The 20,370-nt window shown below is 53.8% G+C and overlaps 1 protein-coding gene across 1 annotated transcript; it reads right to left on the reverse strand.

Annotated features, from left to right (window-relative positions):
* Nucleotides 1-15,361: 15,361 nt before the first annotated feature.
* On the reverse strand, nt 15,362-18,269 carry GSTP1 (glutathione S-transferase pi 1). Its single transcript, XM_038406142.1, has 7 exons — nt 18,042-18,269; nt 17,882-17,920; nt 17,223-17,329; nt 16,664-16,751; nt 16,271-16,374; nt 15,795-15,902; nt 15,362-15,609 (listed from the first exon to the last, which is right to left on the reverse strand). Coding segments are annotated over exons 1-7 (636 nt in total). The 5' UTR covers nt 18,043-18,269; the 3' UTR covers nt 15,362-15,420.
* Between the last annotated feature and the right edge of the window lie 2,101 nt (nt 18,270-20,370).

Here is a 20,370-nt window from a genome sequence, read left to right on the forward strand (position 1 = left end):
CCCAGGCTGGTGTGGGCATGACCATGTGGAGCAGACCTGCCCCCACTGTGCCAACTAGGGACTGAAAAACTGGACCTACAGCCACAGCCCCTCTGCCTCCTGAGTTACTCCTCTCCTGGCACACAGCCCCTAGCTACCCCCTCACTGCACCCTGAACGGCTTTTAAACTTTTTGAGCTGAGTCCCCCCTTTGAGTTATAATTTGTGGTTGTGCTCCCCCACCCCTATTATCTGTCAAAAACCTAGAGTTTTCAGGTGTCTAAGTAGCCCCTGGAATCATGGTTAAAGTTGCCCCATGCACACCAAAATCTGAAATGGTGCCCCTGCCCACTCTTCCTGCAGGGCCAGCCATGTGACCTCACCGCCTCCAAGATGGAGCCTCTGGACTCCAGCCCTCCTACTTCACCCCATGAGCTCTGCTCAGTGTTTCCCACTGAGCCAGACTCCAGGGAAAGATCTGGCTGCTCTTCGGGGGCTCCAACACCCCAGCAGGAGTTTGCAGTGACACCTGGCAGTGTTTCAAATCAGGCGGCTTTATCAGTCACCTAGCACACAGCATTGGAAATCCTTATGGCAGCAGAGAGAAGTGAAGGTAGATACAGTCTGTCTGGCAAGGCCACAGCTTCACCCAGCCAAGCTGAAATGGACTCCCCAACTCAAGTTCTGTCACGGTCTCTGCCCTTTGTCAGTCCCAGGTAAGAACAGCCCAGCATCTCCCCAAAGCCCATGCTTGTCACGTCTCAGGACTTGTACACACTACCACTTCTGTCAGTATAACGTATTTCAGAGTAGCAGCCGTGTTAGTCTGTATTCGCAAAAAGAAAAGGAGGACTTGTGGCACCTTAGAGATTAACAAATGCATCCGATGAAGTGAGCTGTAGCTCATGAAAGCTCACGAAAGCTTATGCTCAAATAAAATTTGTTAGTCTCTAGTATAACTTATGTCTCTCAGGGGTGTGAGTAAGCCACCCTCCCAAGCGACGTAAGTCACATCACCTAAGCACCCATGTGCACAGCGTTATGTCACTGGGAGAGCTTCTCCCGCCGCCATAACTTCCACCCTCACAGAGCTGGAGTTGTGATGCTGATGGGAGAGCTCTCTCCCATCGGCATAGAGCATCTTCACCAGACGCATTACAGCAGGGCAGCTGTATTGTGCAGCTGAGCCCATGTTGTGCTTCTAGCGTAGACTGGCCCATAGGCGCCGACTGTGAGTGCTCTGGGGCTGGAGCACCCACGGGGAAAAATTAGTGGGTGCTCTGCACCCCCTGGCAGCCAAGCTCCCCGCCCTGCCTCGCCCTGCCTCGCCCCGCCTCACCTCTGCCTCCTCCTCTGAGCGCGCCGCACCCCTGCTCCTCCACCTCCCTCCCAGTGCTAAACAGCTGTAGCAAGCTCCGGGAGGGAGCGGGGAGGAGCGGGAACGTGGTGCGCTCAGGGGAGGAGGCGGGGCCGGGGCGGGGACTTTGGGAAAGGGGTTGGAATGGGGGCAGGAGGGGGGGCCGGGATGGAGTCGGAGCGAGGCTGCGGGCAGAGAGTGGTCGAGCACCCACCGGCGCCATTAGAAGTCAGCACTGGGGCTTCCCATTGTCTCCTTCAGATTCTTCTTTAATATGGGTTGGCTTCAGCCAGTTCCTTAATGACCCTATGCATTGGGGCCCAGACACACACACCTCATGTCTCCTGCACTGCCCCAGGAGCTCCCTTTTACCTCCATTGGCTAGCAATGAAAAGTATGGAGGGAAACCAAGACTTGTGTGGGATTTATAAAAATATTTCAGGAAATTTCCGCTTTGTCACATCTCTTCCTCCTTTGAGACTGAAGTGAGCAGGGTCACTTTAACCAGTGACCTGCGGAAGTTCAAACCCACGGCTGTTATGCAGAGCTGCTACTACACATTTCCCATCCCCTTCGTAGTTGTCCTACCAGGCTCTTTTTAGATTCTTGCAGCCGTTTCTAATCAATCAAACTTAAAGTTTCCAATACACAGCTCCCTTACATCCCTTCTCTTAGGGCAGGTCTGTTTGATGACACTGGCAGGGGGCAGTGGGGAGTTTTCATGCAGCTCTGTGCTCTTCTGCCACCGCAAAACCTTTGGGTTAGAAACTGAGATAGGATCCTGCCATGACTCCAGGTTCCTCCATGTGTCAGCCATCTTGGCTGCAACCTGGGGTGTCCTGCCTCCTAGGCTGGGATAGAGAGTGACCCCTTGAGCATTTGGGGTGTCAGTGTACGTTTGTCCCCCTGCAAGGCTGGTCTTAACCCATCCATGTCTCTGGTGTCTCAGGGTCTGGTGTGGTAGGGGGCTCCCACACGCTGGCAGGCCCCTCTGGAGTTTGTAATAAAGAGAGAGAGCTTAGAGCAATGGGCCTGGTGCCAAATCTGAGACCTGAACCAGAGGCTGTGAACCAAAGTCAGGCCACGTATTAAAGCAGATGCTCACAAGTTCACTGTCCAGTCCATGAACTTGGCAAAGTTGTTGCTGGTGTACTAGGCGCTAGATAGTTACATAAATATATCCTAGCTTGTACGGATACATCCCAATCTAGTACGAGATCAGATGGTTTGACAAAATAATGAGTAAGAGTGTTCTGACCAAGATATGAGGAACAAGGGAAGGTAACAAACACGTAATGTGGTACATAAGGTGTTTATCCCAGTTGTTTGTCTCAGTCTATAATTTTTGGGGTCCCTGACCTTAACCCTTTGTGTAGCCATGAGGACAACAGAGATTCCCGCTGATGACTGAGCTATTCCTTGCCACGGAGCACTCATGTGTTAGTGTACCTATAACCATGGAGCCAGGGCACTAAAACTGTGTCTTGAGGGCAATAAACCTGGATGGGTGCCTCTGTCACCGAACTCTGCCGGTGGTCTTTCTTCATGAGTAACATTGAGATCTGCTGAACGAGCAGGATGCCTGATCGGCTACTCACACTATAACATTGGAGCTCCAAGGACAGATGCACTGGGCAGCCTGAACAGCATTCCTAAGGCAATGACTTTCCAGCCTTCAACACTTTACAACAGATCTGTGTCCCAATCCCAGGGCTGTGTGTATGCCAGGAACCCATTTTCCCTTTTGGGTCTAACCTGTTGCTGTTGCCCCCAGAACAGAGACCCCTCTTGCCCTGCCCTCCCACCTGCTGGTGGGCTGTAATTTGAGGCCTCTTGTTTAAGAGAGCGCACCATGGCCATGGCCACCCACTGACAAAGTGTCTGTGTTAATAGCAGCAGCCGTCCAGCTGCTTTACCCTTCTCTGAGACTTCTCTCGCCCCTGGAGAAGGCAAACCTGCCTGGCGTCCTCCTGTCCTGCCCATGTTGGCCCACACTCAGCTGGGGTCTCAGCTCCCACTGGGCTCAGCTCTGACTCTGTTTCCCCAGGGACAGCACGCTGTGAGCTGGCTCCCTTGGCCACAGCCTCAGGGAAGTTCTGCCGGAGCCCATTTGACTCACATGTCCCTTGTGGAGATGGGAAATGTTCCTCTGCCCCACTCAGATATAGGGGCCTGCTGAAAGACAGACAGGTATCCTGAGTGTTACAGGCAAGGGGGGAAATGCCCTGCTCCCTGCCAACTGAGCTATTTGCCTTTTCACTGACACCTCCAGTCTGAGCCTTCTGGTTCTCTTGGTTCAAACTCTTGGCTGTTACAGAAAAAGACTGGATTTTGTCTTAAAAGTGATACAGTCATTCCCAAGGACATGGCCAAAGCTGATGTCCTGGAGAATCCCAGGTACGAGCCATCCCAATTCTTCCTGTTTCTGCACTGAGTTCTGAGTCATAGGCAGGGCACACAGCTTCACATATGGAACCAGGTTGTCCTTCCTTTCAGCATTTGTGCCTCAGTTTCCTTGCAATCCCTTGGCAGGGGTCTAATGGAGCTGGCTGCTCCCCCTACTTTAGTTTTAATTAATTCCCTTTCCCAGGACTCATGCTTAGGCCAGTCTCCTTTGGGTCTCTTTCCATACCCAGGCCTACTGCCATAAATGCATCTGCCCCCCACCCCCCAGCCTGTGCTATGCAGCTCTCTAGGCTTTCTATTCACTAGCCATATTTTAACTCATGGGGAGATATCTCAGAGAGTTGTTCCAACCCGCCCAGATTATACAAATCCCCCAGCGCGGTGATGCCTGCACCTTTACTATGGAGATAGAATTCCCCCAGCAGGCTTCCATTTAGGTCACATCCTGGGTCTTTTGTACACCCCAAAAACTTTTCCTATAAGCCTCAGGTGTCAGGTCAAACTTAAGCAGTGGAGCCTTTTTGAACAGTTCACAGCCCCCAGTATTAACGCCGTCCATCTGGCTGTATGGCTCTATGGCTTTGGGGGACCGAGCATGGGGGGTGAGACAGCAGAGCCGGTGTGCAGGGTCAACCAGGTTCAAATTCCAACCCTTCTCAAAGGCAGTGAGATTGGCATCGATATCCTCCCCCCAAACTGGGGCAACACTTTGGTATCTAGGCTCCCTGTGGAATAGGTAACCCATGGTCCTTCACCATTTACCCCGTGTGGGTTCACTTGCCCCTCCATTTCTTCATCTCCAGCTCATGCTTTCGCTGCTTTTCCTGGTTTTTCCATTGTTCTTCCTCATGATTTCATTGCCTCTCACGGTCATCTAGACCAGGTCTTAGGAAATCAGATTGGTTTAACTGCGTCACTCAGGGGTGTGGATTTTTCAACATGGACAGCGTATGCCTAGTATAGACAGCACTACATCGATAGAAGAATTCTCCCATCGAACTGGCTCTCGGGGTGGTGGATTACCTCGGCTGACAGGAGAGGTCCTTCTCCTGTTGGGGTAGGTAGTGTCTACACTGAAGCGCTACAGCAGCAGAGCTGTTGGCCTGCCCCTAATCTCTGTCTCTCTAACTGAAGCTCCTTCACTCTCAGCTCCAACTCCCACTGCTTCAGCCCTGTCGAAGGGGAACCGGATCATGAGTACTGCTGCAAGGAACCTGCTGCAAGGAGAACAGGTTCACCAGCGTGCCTTGCTGCTGCTGCGGCTGCAACTTCTGCTGTTCTCAGACTCTTTAGGAACCCTGCCCGGGTCTGGACCCTGCTTCTTGATTCAATCAAGCTTGTCCACCATGCAATCAATTGCGTCTCGTTGAACTTTCCAACACTTGTCCCTCTCTTCCTGACCAGTTCTGTGCTTCTGCTCTGAGGGAGCTGGTTATACGCCATTTTCCTTTGACTAACCTTGTTTTCCTGCTGCAAGTCACTTATTGCAAAATACCACCAGTGCATTCAGTAACCCACCTCTAACACAGATCCACAGGCTCTGTGCTAGGCCCCAGCTTTTCAACAGTATTTTGAAGGAACCCTTCAGTATGCCAGACCTCCAAGGGGTCCCACTCTTCCTTCATGCAGCCTCCCTGCCTCTGAGACTGAGCCCCTGGGCTCCAGCATGCCTCCTTCACACTATGAGCTGTGCCCAGGAAGTCCAACAGAGATAGACTCCTAGAGTATGTTTACACTGCAAACTAAAACCCAGGGCACTGGGAGCCTGGATCAGTGTGGGGCAAAAAATAACAGGGTAGATGTTTGGGCTCAGGCTGGAGCCTGGGCTCTGAGACTCAAAGAAAGCCACCAGGAAACTTACCTGGAAATCATGCAAGAAACCCAACACAACTGTCACAAAACCTGATGACCCATTCACCACAAAAACAAAAAGTGGAGCCAACTCCATAACCCACGGGACACCACCTCCGGGAGAAACCATGGCACCCAGCCCCACCACATGGACACTTTACAACACCCCAACAGCATCACAGACCTGAAGAAGAGTTTGGTGTTGCTCGAAAGCTCGTCTCCCTCACCAGCAAAAGTTGGTCCAATAAAATATATTACCTCGCCGACCTTGTGTCTCTAATGTCACCTCTCAGTCCTTTGTTCTCGAGCTGGTGTCTGGTCAGCTTCCCTGCTGGGGGCACCTAGGGTGACCAGATGTCCCGATTTTATAGGGACAGTCCTGATTTTGGGGTCTTTTTCTTATATAGGCTCCTATTACCCCCCCCCCCAACCCGTCCCGATTTTTCACATTTGCTGTCTGGTCACCCTAGGGGCACTTCTTTCCTCTTGATCATTGATTGCTGGGTGTGAATGTTCCAGTGGGGGGGGGGCTTCTCGTTGTCTCTTTCAGATTCTGAGATTCTGTGTTGATATGGGGTCGCTTTCAGCAGGTTCTAGCTAGTTACTTAATGACCTATTCACTGCGGCCCAGAGAGCAAGGTGCGATACACCCTCACATCTCGTGTGCTGCCCCAAGAGCAGGCTTAACCTTTTCCCCCCCCCCCCTCCCCACTGGGCAGCAATACACAGTACAGAGGGAAACTGAGGCACACCTAGGATTGATCAACATATTACAGAAAATCCCCACTTCAGCACAGCTGGCCAGAGGAGTATGTGGGTACATTCAGTGGGGGCAGCCCCACTGTTCACTGGCAGGGGATAGCTTGCTGTCATGGTGGCGCAAGGGTTGCCCATGGCCCTCACAGGGATCTTACACAGGGCTGTAGGATATATGATAGAGCAGCCAGACTGCGCGCAACTCACCGCAGAGACGGGGACAGAGATCTGGAATGGACAGCGCCTCCCCAGACACGGTTAGGGTTAACTTTCGCTACGAAACAATGAATTGTTGGGGTTTTTCTTTTGCCGTACTATAAAAATACAATGTATTATGCATATGATATGTGATTTATAAGTCTATATAAGAATTTTTTACATAGCATACTACCTATCATAAAATATTATCTTGCATGATCCAAACCCACCAAGCAGAAAATCCAGATCTCTTTTTCTAGGCAGACATCTCTTTCAAATTCACTTCTCTATCCTCTGTCTCCCCCAGCACCACTAATTAATCTCGAGTAAACACCTTGGACACACAGAGTGTCAACAAGCATGAAAGAGGAAGAAAGAATTTACCAGAAAAAAGACTAATAATCTCTAGACAGGCATTGAGAAAGTGAGAAAAACTAGCCTATATTCAAGCAAATATAATGAATATTTAATAGCCTATCAATCATATTTGCATGTAGTTTGAAATAACTTGCTCACCAAGTACTCAGAATATTTCTATATATATGTATATCTTCTTTCACTTCTCTCAAAACCTTCTATTTATCCTTTCGTCAGCACTCTCTGATATTTACTGTGAAGGTTCCCAAAACTGACGGCGGGAAGCCAACACAAATTCACCGTCCTCGAGATCCACTTGACCCAAGCCCATAAGACGATCATCTGCACGCTCAATCATGTGAAGTATGGGTAGCGCATAAAGCTGAAAGCGGTGTGCGCACTAAAATACACAATTGTCCGTATGTACAGATCCAAAGCAGAAAGAACCCACGAACACTTGGGAAAACGAAGGACAATAGGAGCAAAGGCACTATACGACTTAGTGTGCTGGACCGTAAACAAAAGATGGCGGCCTTCCGGCTCTTACCCGCCAAGGGGGAGGCTATGCATGATATCGCTCCTAGGACGAGTCCCCTACGAGTAGGAGTGTGGCAGGGCAGCTTCACAACGCCCCCACCTCAAATTGTTCCCGAATTTATTGGCAGTGAGATTATTTATTTATTTATTTAAGTACGTGACGAAGACATGGTCAGAATTTTACCAGTAGCAGCTGGCCAACAAAACGCTGGCTCAGGAGACTGATAGCAGACGTACTCACAGAAATAGCAATTTTATGAGTGCAATTATGGTTCTTTTCTCAGCCCTGGCCTCCCACCTGAACAATTAGTGAAGGGTAAGGGTAGGGTAAGGGTATGTTTGTAGCCAGATGTGTATATTTTTGTCAGATATGAACGAAAATGCCTATATTTAGAGAGACTCTTCTTTTTCCCATATCTCCTTTATTTGTCAACTGATTTTGATAAAATTTGAAATGGAGTCAGTATTTTCTTTTTTTAGAGGCCCCTCATATTGTGAGGCCCTAAAGAGGAGTTTAGTTATTTTATGCGTTAATCCGGCACTGCCTGGCCACAACTGGAGAGCGCTGGGTGAGGGAGCGGGATGGCGCCTGTAAAGATGCGGGGCTGGGAGTGCTGAGTGCCACTCCTGTTTCATGGGCTGCCTCTGCATGGTGAGGGGGACCGGGGTGGGCATTGGCATGTATGGGGCCAGCCTGGTGCTGGGGCAGAACTCGTAAATAACAATCCGGGGCTCTGGGAACATCTTCTGACGAGATATCCCTGCCCACCTCCTGGCCAGGCTGTGCTAATCCCCTTCCATCTCCCTCTGCCAGCCCTGCCACGCTAATCTCCTCCCATCCCCCCCAATCCTCCCCCTCTCTTTTGCTGCTCTCCTCCAGAGCCTTGCTTTCCTCTGGCTCCAGATTAACTAATTAGCACTATCTGGCCATGCTAAACCCCCATTAAAGGGATTAAGAAGTGGCTAATGGACGGAGCTCAAAGGCGTAGTCAATGGGGAATCACCATCCAACAGGTGCTTCTGCAGGGGTCAGCACTAGGCCTGACCCTACTTAATGTTTCCATTAACCCAGCAGCAAATATTAAACCACTGCTGAGGAGCTGGGCAGCTGGCACCACTGGGGGTGTGGGAAAGAGTGAGGCAGCCAGGGCAGTCAGACAGCGCCATCCAGAGTGCTTGGTAAACTGGGTGCATTCGAATCACAAGCATTTTAACACGGCCAAATGCAAAGTCACCGGTGCAAGAGGAAGGACTGCAACCCACACCTACAGACCAGGGGGCTGGTTCTGGAGAACAGGGAGTCTGAAGAGGATTTAGGAGGTAGCACGGGTCTCAGACAAGCGCCCTCTCTCCGCTGATCACTAGACTGTTGGGGTGGGATCCAGTTGCTGGGTTCCCAAGTGTTTTAAGCCTCTGTATCAGTCTGGGGGTCCCTAGGCCAATTCTTGGGGTGAAGACCTTCTGGCTAGCAACCCCCTCCTGTCCAGGAGTCCAGCCCCTGGGCTCAGAACTGACCCTTTCCCCTCCACACTGTAGTTTAAATCCCCTCTCCCATAGGGTTGCCAACTTTCTATTGCACCAAACCAAACACCCTTGCCCCACCCCCTGCCCTGCCCCTTTCCTGAGGACCTGACCATTCCCCCGCCCCTTCTCTGAAGCCCCGCCCCCACTCACTCCAGCTCCCCTCCCTCTGTCCCTCACTCTCCCACACCCTCACTAGCTTTCACTGGGCTGGGGCAGGGGGTTGGGGTGCGGAAGGGGGTGAGGGCTCCAGCTGGGGGTGAGGGGTTCAAGGGGCGGCGGGGGCTCCAGGCTGTGGCAGGGGTTTCGGGTTGGGAGGGGGTGAGGGCTCCAGCTAGGGGTGCAGGATCTGGGCTGGGGCAAAGGGGTTTAGAGTGTGGGAGCTCCAGCTGGGGGTGGGAGCTCTGGGGTGGTGCAGAACATAGGCACCAACTTTCCCCGGTGCCGGTGGGTGCTCGCGCCCCACCACCCCGACTCCACCCCTGCCCTGCCCCTGCCCCGCCCCCATTCCAACCCCTTCTCCAAAGTCCCTGCCCCAACTCCGCCCCCTCCCTGCCCCTATTGGACCGCTCCCCAAATCCCCACCCCAGCCCTGCCTCTTCCCCGAGCGCACTGCGTTCCCCCTCTTCCCCCCTGTTAGGGGGCTTATTCCTTCACCCGCTCACTTCCCTGGTCCTTCTCTCATGAACAACAATACCTGAAGTCTAAAGGTGCAAACAATTTGATGTTTATTGGGGTGAACTTCCAGCAAGCATGAATCCAGTTTCCTTCCTTAGTGTCCCCCTTCCTAGCTCTGACACCACAGAGCCTTACCTGTGTCCCTGTTCCCATTCCTTCCCCCTTAGCAAAACATGATTCCAATTTCCCCACCCCCATTCCCCCTTTTCTTCCTGATTGACTGCAGACTATATAGTAAAACTTGAGTTCTGCTTAGCTATACCTTAACCAATCATTTTACTGAAATTTAACTAACCAATCCTAACATATTGTAACATGATTATTTAACCAATTATATCCCACCATCTTAATTAGTTTACACCCAGCAAAATTAATTATACAGCAGACAGAAACAATCACAGAACCAGACAGAGATTATACAGACAAACAATAGGGAAATGGGGACTACAGTGATAGAACAACACAGAAATGAGGATTTCACACCCCAGTTATTGATAAGTGAGTTCTTGCCAGACAGGATGCTATCAAACTAAGTTTCCTTTTACATCTTCTAGGCATTTCCCTTTCTCTGAAGGTGATAGGCCTCATCTGGAGTACTGTGTCCAGTTTTGGGCTGCACACTACAAGAAGGATGTGGAAAAATTGGAAAACGTCCAGCGGAGGGCAACAAAAATGATTAGGGGGCTGGAGCACATGACTTATGAGGAGAGGCTGAGGGAACTGGGATTGTTTAGTCTGCAGAAGAGAAGAGTGAGGGGGGATTTGATAGCTGCTTTCAACTACCTGAAAGGGGGTTCCAAAGAAGATGGATCTAGACTGTTCTCAGCGGTAGCAGATGACAGAACGAGGAGTAATGGTCTCCAGTTGCAGTGGGGGAGGTCTAGGTTGAAAATTAGGAAAAACTTTTTCACTAGGAGGGTGGTGAAGCAGTGGAATGCGTTACCTGGGGAGGTGGTGGAATCTCCTTCCTTTGAGGTTTTTAAGGTCAGGCTTGACAAAGCCCTGGCTGGGATGATTTAGTTGGGGATTGGTCCTGCTTTGAGCAGGGAGTTGGACTAGATGACCTCCTGAGGTCCCTTCCACCCTGAGATTCTAGGATTATCAGGACAGGATTGTATCCTAACAGCCCACTAGCACCTTATTTCAGTGTGACCAGGTTGGAATGTGAGGAGGTGAGCGTTCGCTTCCCAGCTTATGGCTGCCCCTGCTGCTTAGCCAGAGGCCTTAGCCTAAGAACCGGGCCTCAGACTGTCACAGTGAGAGAAGGCCCTTACACCGGCAGATAGTGATTTTGAGTCTTTCTTTCTTTTATATCTCTATAACTAGCTAAATGATAAACATATCCCTAAATTCTTAAAGTATAGGCCTTTGCAGACAGACCTGAATATCTATAGCCTAACAACCCCTCCCTCCCTCCCAATGCTTGCTGCGCGAAACAGCTGGTTTGTGGCGGCAAGCGCTGGGAGGGATGGGGGAGAAGCAGGATGCGGTGTGCTCAGGGGAGGAGGCAAGGCAGAGGTGAGCTGGGGCGGGGAGCTCCAGCCCTGGAGCATCCACGGAGTCAGCACCTATGGTGCAGGAGGGGTTTCCAACCTGAGGCAGGGAGTTCGGGGTGCAGGCTCTGGCCGGGCAGCACTTATCTCAGGGGGCTCCCATTCGGCAGCACTGAAGGGCTAAGGCAGGCTCCCTGCCGGCCCTGGCCTCCCGCTGCTCCCACAAGTGCCCAGCATATCCGGCTCTGGCCCCACACTGCCCGCACCTACAGGCATCACTCCCACAGCTCCCATTGGCTTTGGTTCCCGGCCAATGGGAGCTGTAGGGGTGGCTTCTTAGGGTGGGGGCAGCACGCAGAGCTTCCCTGATCACCCCTGTGCCTAGGGGCCAGACATGCTGTCAGCTTCCGGGAGCTGCGCTGGAGCCAGGGCAGGCAGGGAGCCTGCCTTAGCCCTGCTGCGGCATCGACCAGACTTTTTATGGCCCAGTCAGTAGTGCCGACCAGAGCTGCCAGGGTCCCTTTTTGACTGGGCGTTCCAGTCGAAAATTGGACACCTGGCAACCTACTCTCCCAGCACTCCACCGAAGGGGTGAGCCGGCTAGGTTCCCGGTTAGCTCTCTCCAGAGCTCTGCAGTATGCGAAACAGAGAAACATGCAGCCCCTTTGAGTCTCCCCCATGGTTGCCCTTTAATAGCACAATCGTCAGACCCATGCAAGGCAACAAGCTTGCTGAGCATTTCCCTGCCTCAGCATCCTCCCCACTTGGGCACATTCCTGGGCTGGGGTCAAAGTCCTCTGGGCCAGCCAGACCCTTGTGCTGAGGAGCAGAGTTTGTCTGCTGCCATCTGGAGCTTTCTCCCTCAGCTCAGCTCCCCTCGCGTGGCTGTCTGCACCTTCTGTCCTGCCCAAACTTCCTGTGTCTCGCCCAAGCTCCCCGGGGGACTGTTTAATGTACCCCCCCACACTAGGGTCTTTTCAGTCATTTCCCACTGCCCCCAGCCCAGCCCAGCCAGGGAGGGAGGAAGTGTGTTTGTCCAGCAATCTCCTTAGCCAGTCCTGTTATATGAGCATTCCCCATTCTCCTGCCCTGGAACGCAGTTCTGCTAGCCGGTGGGGCACAGACAGGAGGGTATTTAAGTTTTCCATAGCAACAGCTTCCCCCCATCACGTGTCCATCAACTGTCCAGACAAGGCCCCAAAATGATCACAGGGCCAAACGACTTGTCGTCCACTCCCGGTGCCATGCTGTGGCAAAAAGGGCTGGTGTGACCCAGGACTATATAAACAGGGGAGTGATGAGCAGGAGCAGGGAGTTGGATTTACCTCTGCCTCTGGCACTGGGGAGACCCATACTGGGATGCTGCATCCAGTTCTGGGGCCAAGTTTTACAACAAATGTTGAAAAAATTGGAGAGGGTGCAGAGAAGAGCCACCTAAATGATTTGAGGGCTGGAGAAAATGCCTGACAGAGCTCCATCTGTCTAGCTTCTCCAACCCACACCTGAGAGGTGACTTGATAACCAGGTTGAAGTACCTTCAGGGAGAGAAAACACCAGGTACGAAAGGGCTCTTAGATCTAGCAGAGAAAGGTGGGGCAAGACCCAGGGGCATATTCCAGTTAGAAGGGAGGCACAACCATCTAACAGTGCAGTTGAGGAACCCCTGGAGCAAACTCCTGAGAGCCGGGATGGAGGCTCCATCGCTGCTGTCTTCAGAGCCAGACTGGAGCCTTTCCGGACGTTGGTCAAACACCAGTGACAGGGCTCAGTACAGGGGAAGCGGGTGAGAGTCTCTGCCCTGTAGCCTACGGGAGGTCAGACTGGGTGAGCCAATGGGCCCATCTGGCCTCTCCATCTCTCAGTCCCCTAGCCCTGTTCCTGGGGCTGGTGTGGTCCCTGTGCGTGTCCCGCAGCAGCTCCTCCTACCACCTTTTCCCATTGGAGTGAAGATCCCCTGGCCTTGGAGTCCCCATGGGGAGTCTCCAGGGTGGCTGCATCCCCTCCCCCCATGGCAGGTTCCTGCAGCTGTTCCATAGCTGTGGCAACTCCCTTCCATATGGATGGGAAGAAACAACACCACACCTCTCAGATCCCTCTGGGCTGGCTGTGACCAAGGACCCTCCTTAGGGAAAGGGCGGTGCGGGGGAGGGGGTCTGTGCCCTGTGCGGTGAGACGGAGCAGTGGAAACGGATGCAGGGGGAGGGGGATCCCAGCACCACAACACATCCACAGTGACAATTCCCTCATCACACTGGGCGACAGGGTGCAGCAGGGCTGATGGGACCCCTGGATGGGAGGTGCCAGTCCTGCTTTGGAAATTTCCCCCCCCCCCCAAACCAAACCTGCTCATAGGGCAGCACTGACCATGTGCCAGGGAGCCTGTCCCAGCGGGAGGCCCGTTCCCAATGTGGATACAGTGGTGGGGTCACGTGTCTGTGCCCAGGTTACAGAGAGCATCAGCTCCCCCCTGCTTATGCTTCAAAAACAACCCCTCCCCCAGCTCCCACCCAGCCCGGATCTGACAGGTCCAGGGGCAGTAGTGGGTGAAAGCAGGGAGACATGCTGTGACAAAGGGGGAATTCTTTGTAATATTTTTTTACGAAGCCTATGTGTGCCTCAGTTTCCCCTGTAGTTTGCTCTCAAGGCAGGCTAAGAGACATGTGGGGGAAGGTCACCTAGATGTCTGAGTTGATCATTAAAGGAGGCCCAGTAAGGCCGATCCATATCAGCAGAGAACGGGAGGAGACAATGGGAAATCCAGTCACCAGGCCATGGACCCCTAGCACCCAGTGCCCCAGCAGGAAGATTTTGCCACCTCCCAGCAGGGAGGCTGAAGGACGGGGTGTGCTGGGAGGTGGGGGAGAAAAGTTGGCTGCTGGAGGAAGCTGGGGGCTCTCTTCTGGGAACTGAGGAAAGAAGGAAGTCAGAGACACAGTATGAACATGGAGTTTGGGCTAGGTCAGGGGCACGTTCGGGAGGTGGGGGACAGCTTTAGGGGCAGGGATGGGCTTGGCTGGTGAATTCTGGTTCAACCAGAACGGATGATGCTTTATCCCTCAGTTTCTCCTGCTGACATAGGGCCTCACTGGATTGTGGAACAGGTTCGAAAATGCTGCTGGCTGTCGCTGCAAACACGGGCTGGGGTGTCGGAGGCCCTGAAGAGCAGCCAGGTCTCCCACCGGACCAGACTTCAGGGAGACATGGTAGGCAGGGCTCGCAGGGTGAAGGAGGGCTGGAGCCCAGAGGCTCTGGTGCTGAGGCCACATGGCCAGCCCTGGAGGAAGAGTAGGGGCCCCTGGGGGGGCTGGTGCACCGCAGGGCTCCTCCATGGGATAGTGTAAAGGCTAGGGCCTAGCATTGATCCTGGGGATCTGTGACACAGGTGCTGCCAACCCCCAAGAGGCCAGGCCAAGAGTGGGTCCCCTGGAGGAATCACACACCCATGCTGGGGATGCCTGGATTCAATCCCCGGCCCTCAAAGGGTGGGTGAGGTCCAGTGAGTTATGACAGGGGGCCAGGACCTGGGACACCTAGGTTCCACCCCTTCCCTGTCCAATGCAGATAGCCATGCTGACACCAGGGGGCTGGGAGAGGCAGACGAACGGCTTTTTCATTTAGGCTGGAAGAGAATTGGATTTTATGGGCTGAGGACCTGCTGGAGCAGCCCCAGCCCAGGGTGAACTGCCCTAGGGCGTGCTTAGCCCCAACCCCCCCGCTCAAGGATCCCTGAGGTGAGTTTGCCATGCCTCATGCTGAGCCCTCAGGGGTGGTGTCTCCATGCTTGTGGGCATGCACCTGGCAACACAGCCTGCCCCTGGCAGAGCCTGGCCTGATGGAAGAGGGCAGGATAAATGCAGGGCATAGTGTAGGCACCACTCTGAGTCAGGGCACTGCCCCTGTGGCTCCTGCCCATCCCACCCCAGCAGTAGCTGCATCTCCCCCTTGGGCAATGCCCCATCTTGGGTACAGCCACCAAATTCAATAGCACTAGGGCCCTGGGAGGAGGTAGCCTGTGTGCCTAGCTAACACTGCCCAACTCCTGCCCCCCAGCTTCACAAATCAGCAGCCCCACAGGACCCAGCTCCCAGCACGGTCCTCGAGTTCTAGGCAGCAGGTGCCTGCTGGAGCTGTGTGTGGGGCTGCTTTTGGGACTGGAAATGGATTTCCTCTCTCGTGCGCTAAGCACCAACTGCCCCTGCCCACTGTGCCCCACAATAAACACAAAGGGGCCTGGTCTGGTAGCTGTTTATTGTGCCACAGGAATGCCCCTTCCATCCATCCATGGGGGTCACTGCTTGCCATTGCCATTGATGGGCCGGTCACGGTGGGCAGCCGACTGCAGGTAGGTGTGCAGGCGGGGCCGGGCACTCACCCGCTCCACATAAGCGGCCAACAGAGGGCAGGAGGCCAGGCAGCCAGGTGCTAGCACCAGGTGGTTCCGCACCAACTCCACCAGGTTATAGTCTGCAAAAGAGATCTGGGGAAAGGGGGTGGAGTCAGCCCATAGCCATACCCCCGGGGCAGCTGATGAGACCCATCTGTATTGGGGGCAGGGACAGTGAGACACTGGTCACCTGGGGAGGAGGAGACTGATGGACATATGCCCCCCCAAAGTGGCTGGGGTAAGAGTGGGGAGACAGCCCCCCACCCCAACACACTCACCTGATCTCCGACGATGAAGGCCTGGCCAGCGCGGTTCTGGGACAGCAGGGTCTCAAAGGGGCGCAGATGCCCTGGCAGTGCCTCCACATAGGCCGCCTTTCCGTTCTCCTGTGGGAGACAGGAGTCAGGGCCCAGCCACTCCCCCAGGAGCCCACTCCCACCACAACCTGTCCTAGTGCTGTACCCATCCCCAACATGACAGGGCCCACCCCCAGCTGGATCCACCCCTCATCCTAACTTGTCCTAGCACCGGACCCACCCGCACCACAATGAGGCCTGTCCCCAACACTGGACCCACGCCCTCACTCCCCATCCTAGCACCAAAGTCAACCCTGCCCTCACTGCATTGGGGCCCACTCCTGCCTCCAAGTGTTGGAGCCACACCCAAGCCACCCCGACCAGGCCTATCCCTCAGTGCTGGAGCTGCCCCCACCCCACCCCCACCTCCCCCGACACAGACTCTGCCCTTGGCTCACGTAGTTCTGGTAGATGAGCTGGCCGTATCTGAGGCGCAGATCTTCCACCCCGTCATTCACCATGTCCAGCAACCCCGCCTCCCGCTGGTCCTTTCCGTATAGCCCTGCCAGAGTGAGAGCTGCCATCAGCAGGGAGACCTTCCCCCCCGCCCACCCCCAGCCCCACCTCCCGCTGGTCCTACCCCTACAGCCCTGCCAGAGCGAGAGCTGCCATCAGCAGGGAGAGACCTTCCCCCCTCACCCTACACCTGCTCCCTACACCCAGCCCAGCCTCCCCAAGCTCCTTCCCACATAGCACTGCCAGAGGAGAGCCATGGCCAGCACAGGGAGCCCCCGCAACACCCAGCCCCCCCCCCCCCGCAGCTACCCAGCCCCTCCCTCCCCCAGCCATACCATAGGTCCTGGCCAGGTGCCGCAGGATGGCGTTAGACTGGTACAGGGTTAAGTCTCCATCCTGAAACTTGGGCAGCTGCCCAAACACCTGCAAGGAGCACAAGGTGAGGAGTCACATGGCCCAATCTGGGACAACAGGGTGAGGGCATGAGACACGGACACACACACACACACACACACACACACACACGGGGCAGAGCCGCCACCTCAGTGGGGCAACAGCAAGATGGGCCAGAAAGCCATTGGGGGAGGACACTCTGAACCAGTGCCCAATCCCCCTCCTCAACGCACCCTGGGTCATGCCCCCTCCATCTCCCTCAAGGGTTCCCCCATACTCACCATCTCCCCCAGTACCCTCTCCCCACCCCCATGGGGTCAAGTCCCCAATCTCCTCTGAGATGCCCCCCACCTCCCCTGGGATTCCTCCTGCCCCACAGGGTCACTCCCCTCAACTCCCCCAGCAGGGGATCCCCTCTCCCCCCACAGGGTCATTCCCCCACTCCGCTCAGGGACCCCCCCCCACCGCTCAGTGCCAGCTACCCCCAGGGGTTTCACTCACACAGGATTTCTTGAGCTCTCCCTTCTGCCACAGATCCATGGTCACCACGTCCTCCTGCCACTCCTGCCCCTGGTCGGCCAGCAGCATCCGCATGGCCTCGCAGCGCCCTGCGCCACGGGACGGGCAGACCCTCACTCGCTGCCCCCGGGCACCGGCAGACCCCGCAGCTCCCCCCGACCCCGGGCAGACCCCGCCGGCCCCCCCCCCGCGTCCCACAGCTCCCCCGACCCCGGGCAGACCCCGCCGGCCTCCCCCCGTCCCGCAGCTCCCCCAGGCAGACCCCGAACGACCCCCAGACCCTCCCCCCGTCCCGCAGCTCCCCCCGAACGACCCCCAGACCCTCCCCCCCGTCCCGCAGCTCCCCCCGAACGACCCCCAGACCCTCCCCCCCGTCCCGCAGCTCCCCCCCAGCCCCGGGCAGCCCTCGCCGGCCCCACCCCCGCCCCGCAGCTCCCCCCGGCTCCGGGCAGCCCTGCCCCACGCCCCCCTCGCGGCCCAGCCCCCGCAGGGCACAGGCCGGGCGGAACAGACACCCCCTGAGGGGACGGGGGTTGTTGGGGGAGCCCAGGGCTGGGCTAGCGGGGGCTGCGGGTGGGGAGTGCGGGGCACCGGCCGGGGGCTGCAGGACAGGATCGAGGGGCACCCCCCGCATCACTCACCGCGCACGGGGAAGTAGCTGATGGTGAAGGGCCCGGGCACTGCGGAGAGAACAGAGAAGGGGGCGGCGTTAGCGGGGTCTGGGACGCGGCCCCGGGGGAGGGGGGGGGACGCGGCCCCGCGGGAGGGGGGGGGGCACCAAGGCCCCTCGCCCGGACTCACTCTTGGTCTCGCTCGCTCGCTGCAGCTGCGGAGCCGGACGGGTCCTGCCCTGGTTACCCGAAGCCAGGAAAGTGCTGAATCACGCCCCCCCCCCCGTGCCTTAAAAGCAGAGGGACAGACCCCGCCCCCAGGGGCGGAATTTGCTGCTGGGCTGGGGGCTCGCAGCTCCCCACCCGCTTCCCAGGGGCTCTGTTCTTAAAGGCACCTGCCTGGCCGGTGCCTTGAGCTGCTCCAGGAGCCTTAAAAAGAAAAGCAGGACTTGTGGCACCTTAGAGACTAACAAATTTATTTGAGCATAAGCTTTCGTGAGCTACAGCTCACTTCATCGGATGCATTCAGGAAGTGAGCTGTAGCTCACGAAAGCTTATGCTCTAATAAATGTGTTAGTCTCTAAGGTGCCACAAGTCCTCCTTTTCTTTTTGCGAATACACACTAACACGGCTGCTACTCTGAAACCTGTCTTGGAGATCATGTGAAATCCAGGCGGAGTGATTTCCTAGCCTGGTGTGCAAACTTTTTCCAGAGTAGCAGCCGTGTTAGTCTGTATTCGCAAAAAGAAAAGGAGTACTTGTGGCACCTTACAGACTAACAAATTTATCTGAGCATAAGCTTTTGTGAGCTACAGCTCACTTCGTCGGATGCATTCAGTGGAAAAGACAGTGGGGAGATTTATATATACACACACAGAGAACATGAAACAATGGGTTTTCATGTTTCATGTTCTCTGTGTTTGTATATAAATCTCCCCACTGTCTTTTCCACTGAATGCATCCGATGAAGTCACGAAAGCTTCTGCTCAAATAAATGTGTTCGTCTCTAAGGTGCCACAAGTCCTTCTTTGCTTTTTGCAAACTTTTTCCGTTTCCTTTGAGCCACCAATGGGGATTGCCTTTGTCAACTGTTTGCCTTCCTATCCGGGCACCCTCCTGCTTTTTCACCTCACCACTTGTGTGCAGAAGTCGGTTCCCAAATATTCGACACAGGCCAGATGTGTAAAGGTTGAAAGCACCTTGATACTTTTGAAAATCCCACTAAGTGCCTTTATTTAGGCAGGTTTCAGAGTAGCAGCCGTGTTAGTCTGTATTCGCAAAAAGAAAAGGAGTACTTGTGGCACCTTAGAGACTAACAAATTTATTAGAAAAAAGAAAAGGAGTACTTGTGGCACCTTAGAGACTAACAAATTTATTAGAGCATAAGCTTTCGTGAGCTACAGCTCACTTCATCGGATGCATGAAGTGAGCTGTAGCTCACGAAAGCTTATGCTCTAATAAATTTGTTAGTCTCTAAGGTGCCACAAGTACTCCTTTTCTTTTTGCGAATACAGACTAACACGGCTGCTACTCTGAAACCTGTGAAAATTTATTAGAGCATAAGCTTTCGTGAGCTACAGCTCACTTCAAGCTTAAAGCTTATGCTCTAATAAATTTGTTAGTCTCTAAGGTGCCACAAGTACACCTTTTCTTTTTATTCAGACACTATACTAGCTTGTATGAAATCCTTCTCAAAGGCAAATTTCTACTGTAATTTTTACCAAATATAGGTATACAACTCCGAGATAGACTGACAGCCACAAACATTCAAAAATAATGAGTTCTACACCCCAAAAGACATGAGATTTAAATAAACAAATTCATTCTGGGTTCTTTTAATTTGCATTTTTCTTTATGAGCCTTTACAGTGCACTAGGCTGGTACTTTTGCAGTTACCTCTCCCCAAGAATCCATATCCCTAAAACAGCTGCACATTCCTATAAATCCTGTTTTGGACTTCCAGTAACATGTGATTCCTCCTCCCCACACACTTTGTAATTGAAAACTTATTAAAAATTCCCTTTGTGTAGGTAATCCCCATCCTGCAAAAGCTGACGTGCAGACTTCACTCTTCTGTGACTTCATTTGTTGCATACCTAGATATGGATTTTCTACTGAATTACTTCTAATTGCATACTTTCATAGCCTTTTTTTATGCTACATGTTTTATTTTGATACATTTCAACATGATACATGATGCCCTTCATTCTGACAAGTTTACTGTTTTGTACTGCCAAAATCAAGGATTTAAAAAAAAATTAATTATCCTGTTACTCCTTTGCATTGGTCGGCAGCGGGCATAAGTGCTGACTGTGACAGTGCACCCCATATTCTTCACAATGATACTATGATGATATGATTAAGGTATAATTATGATGCATTTTATACAAGATAAGTCATGTGAGGTGTCATTGGAAACGTTATGATTTGCCAAATATGATTATCCTATTTGTGCACATGTATCAATTTTGTATCTGAAGTTATGAATAGTGACTATGTATCTGTATTTCAGATGTAGT

Source organism: Dermochelys coriacea, chromosome 6, assembly GCF_009764565.3.
Source record: "Dermochelys coriacea isolate rDerCor1 chromosome 6, rDerCor1.pri.v4, whole genome shotgun sequence".
NCBI lineage: Eukaryota > Metazoa > Chordata > Testudines > Dermochelyidae > Dermochelys > Dermochelys coriacea.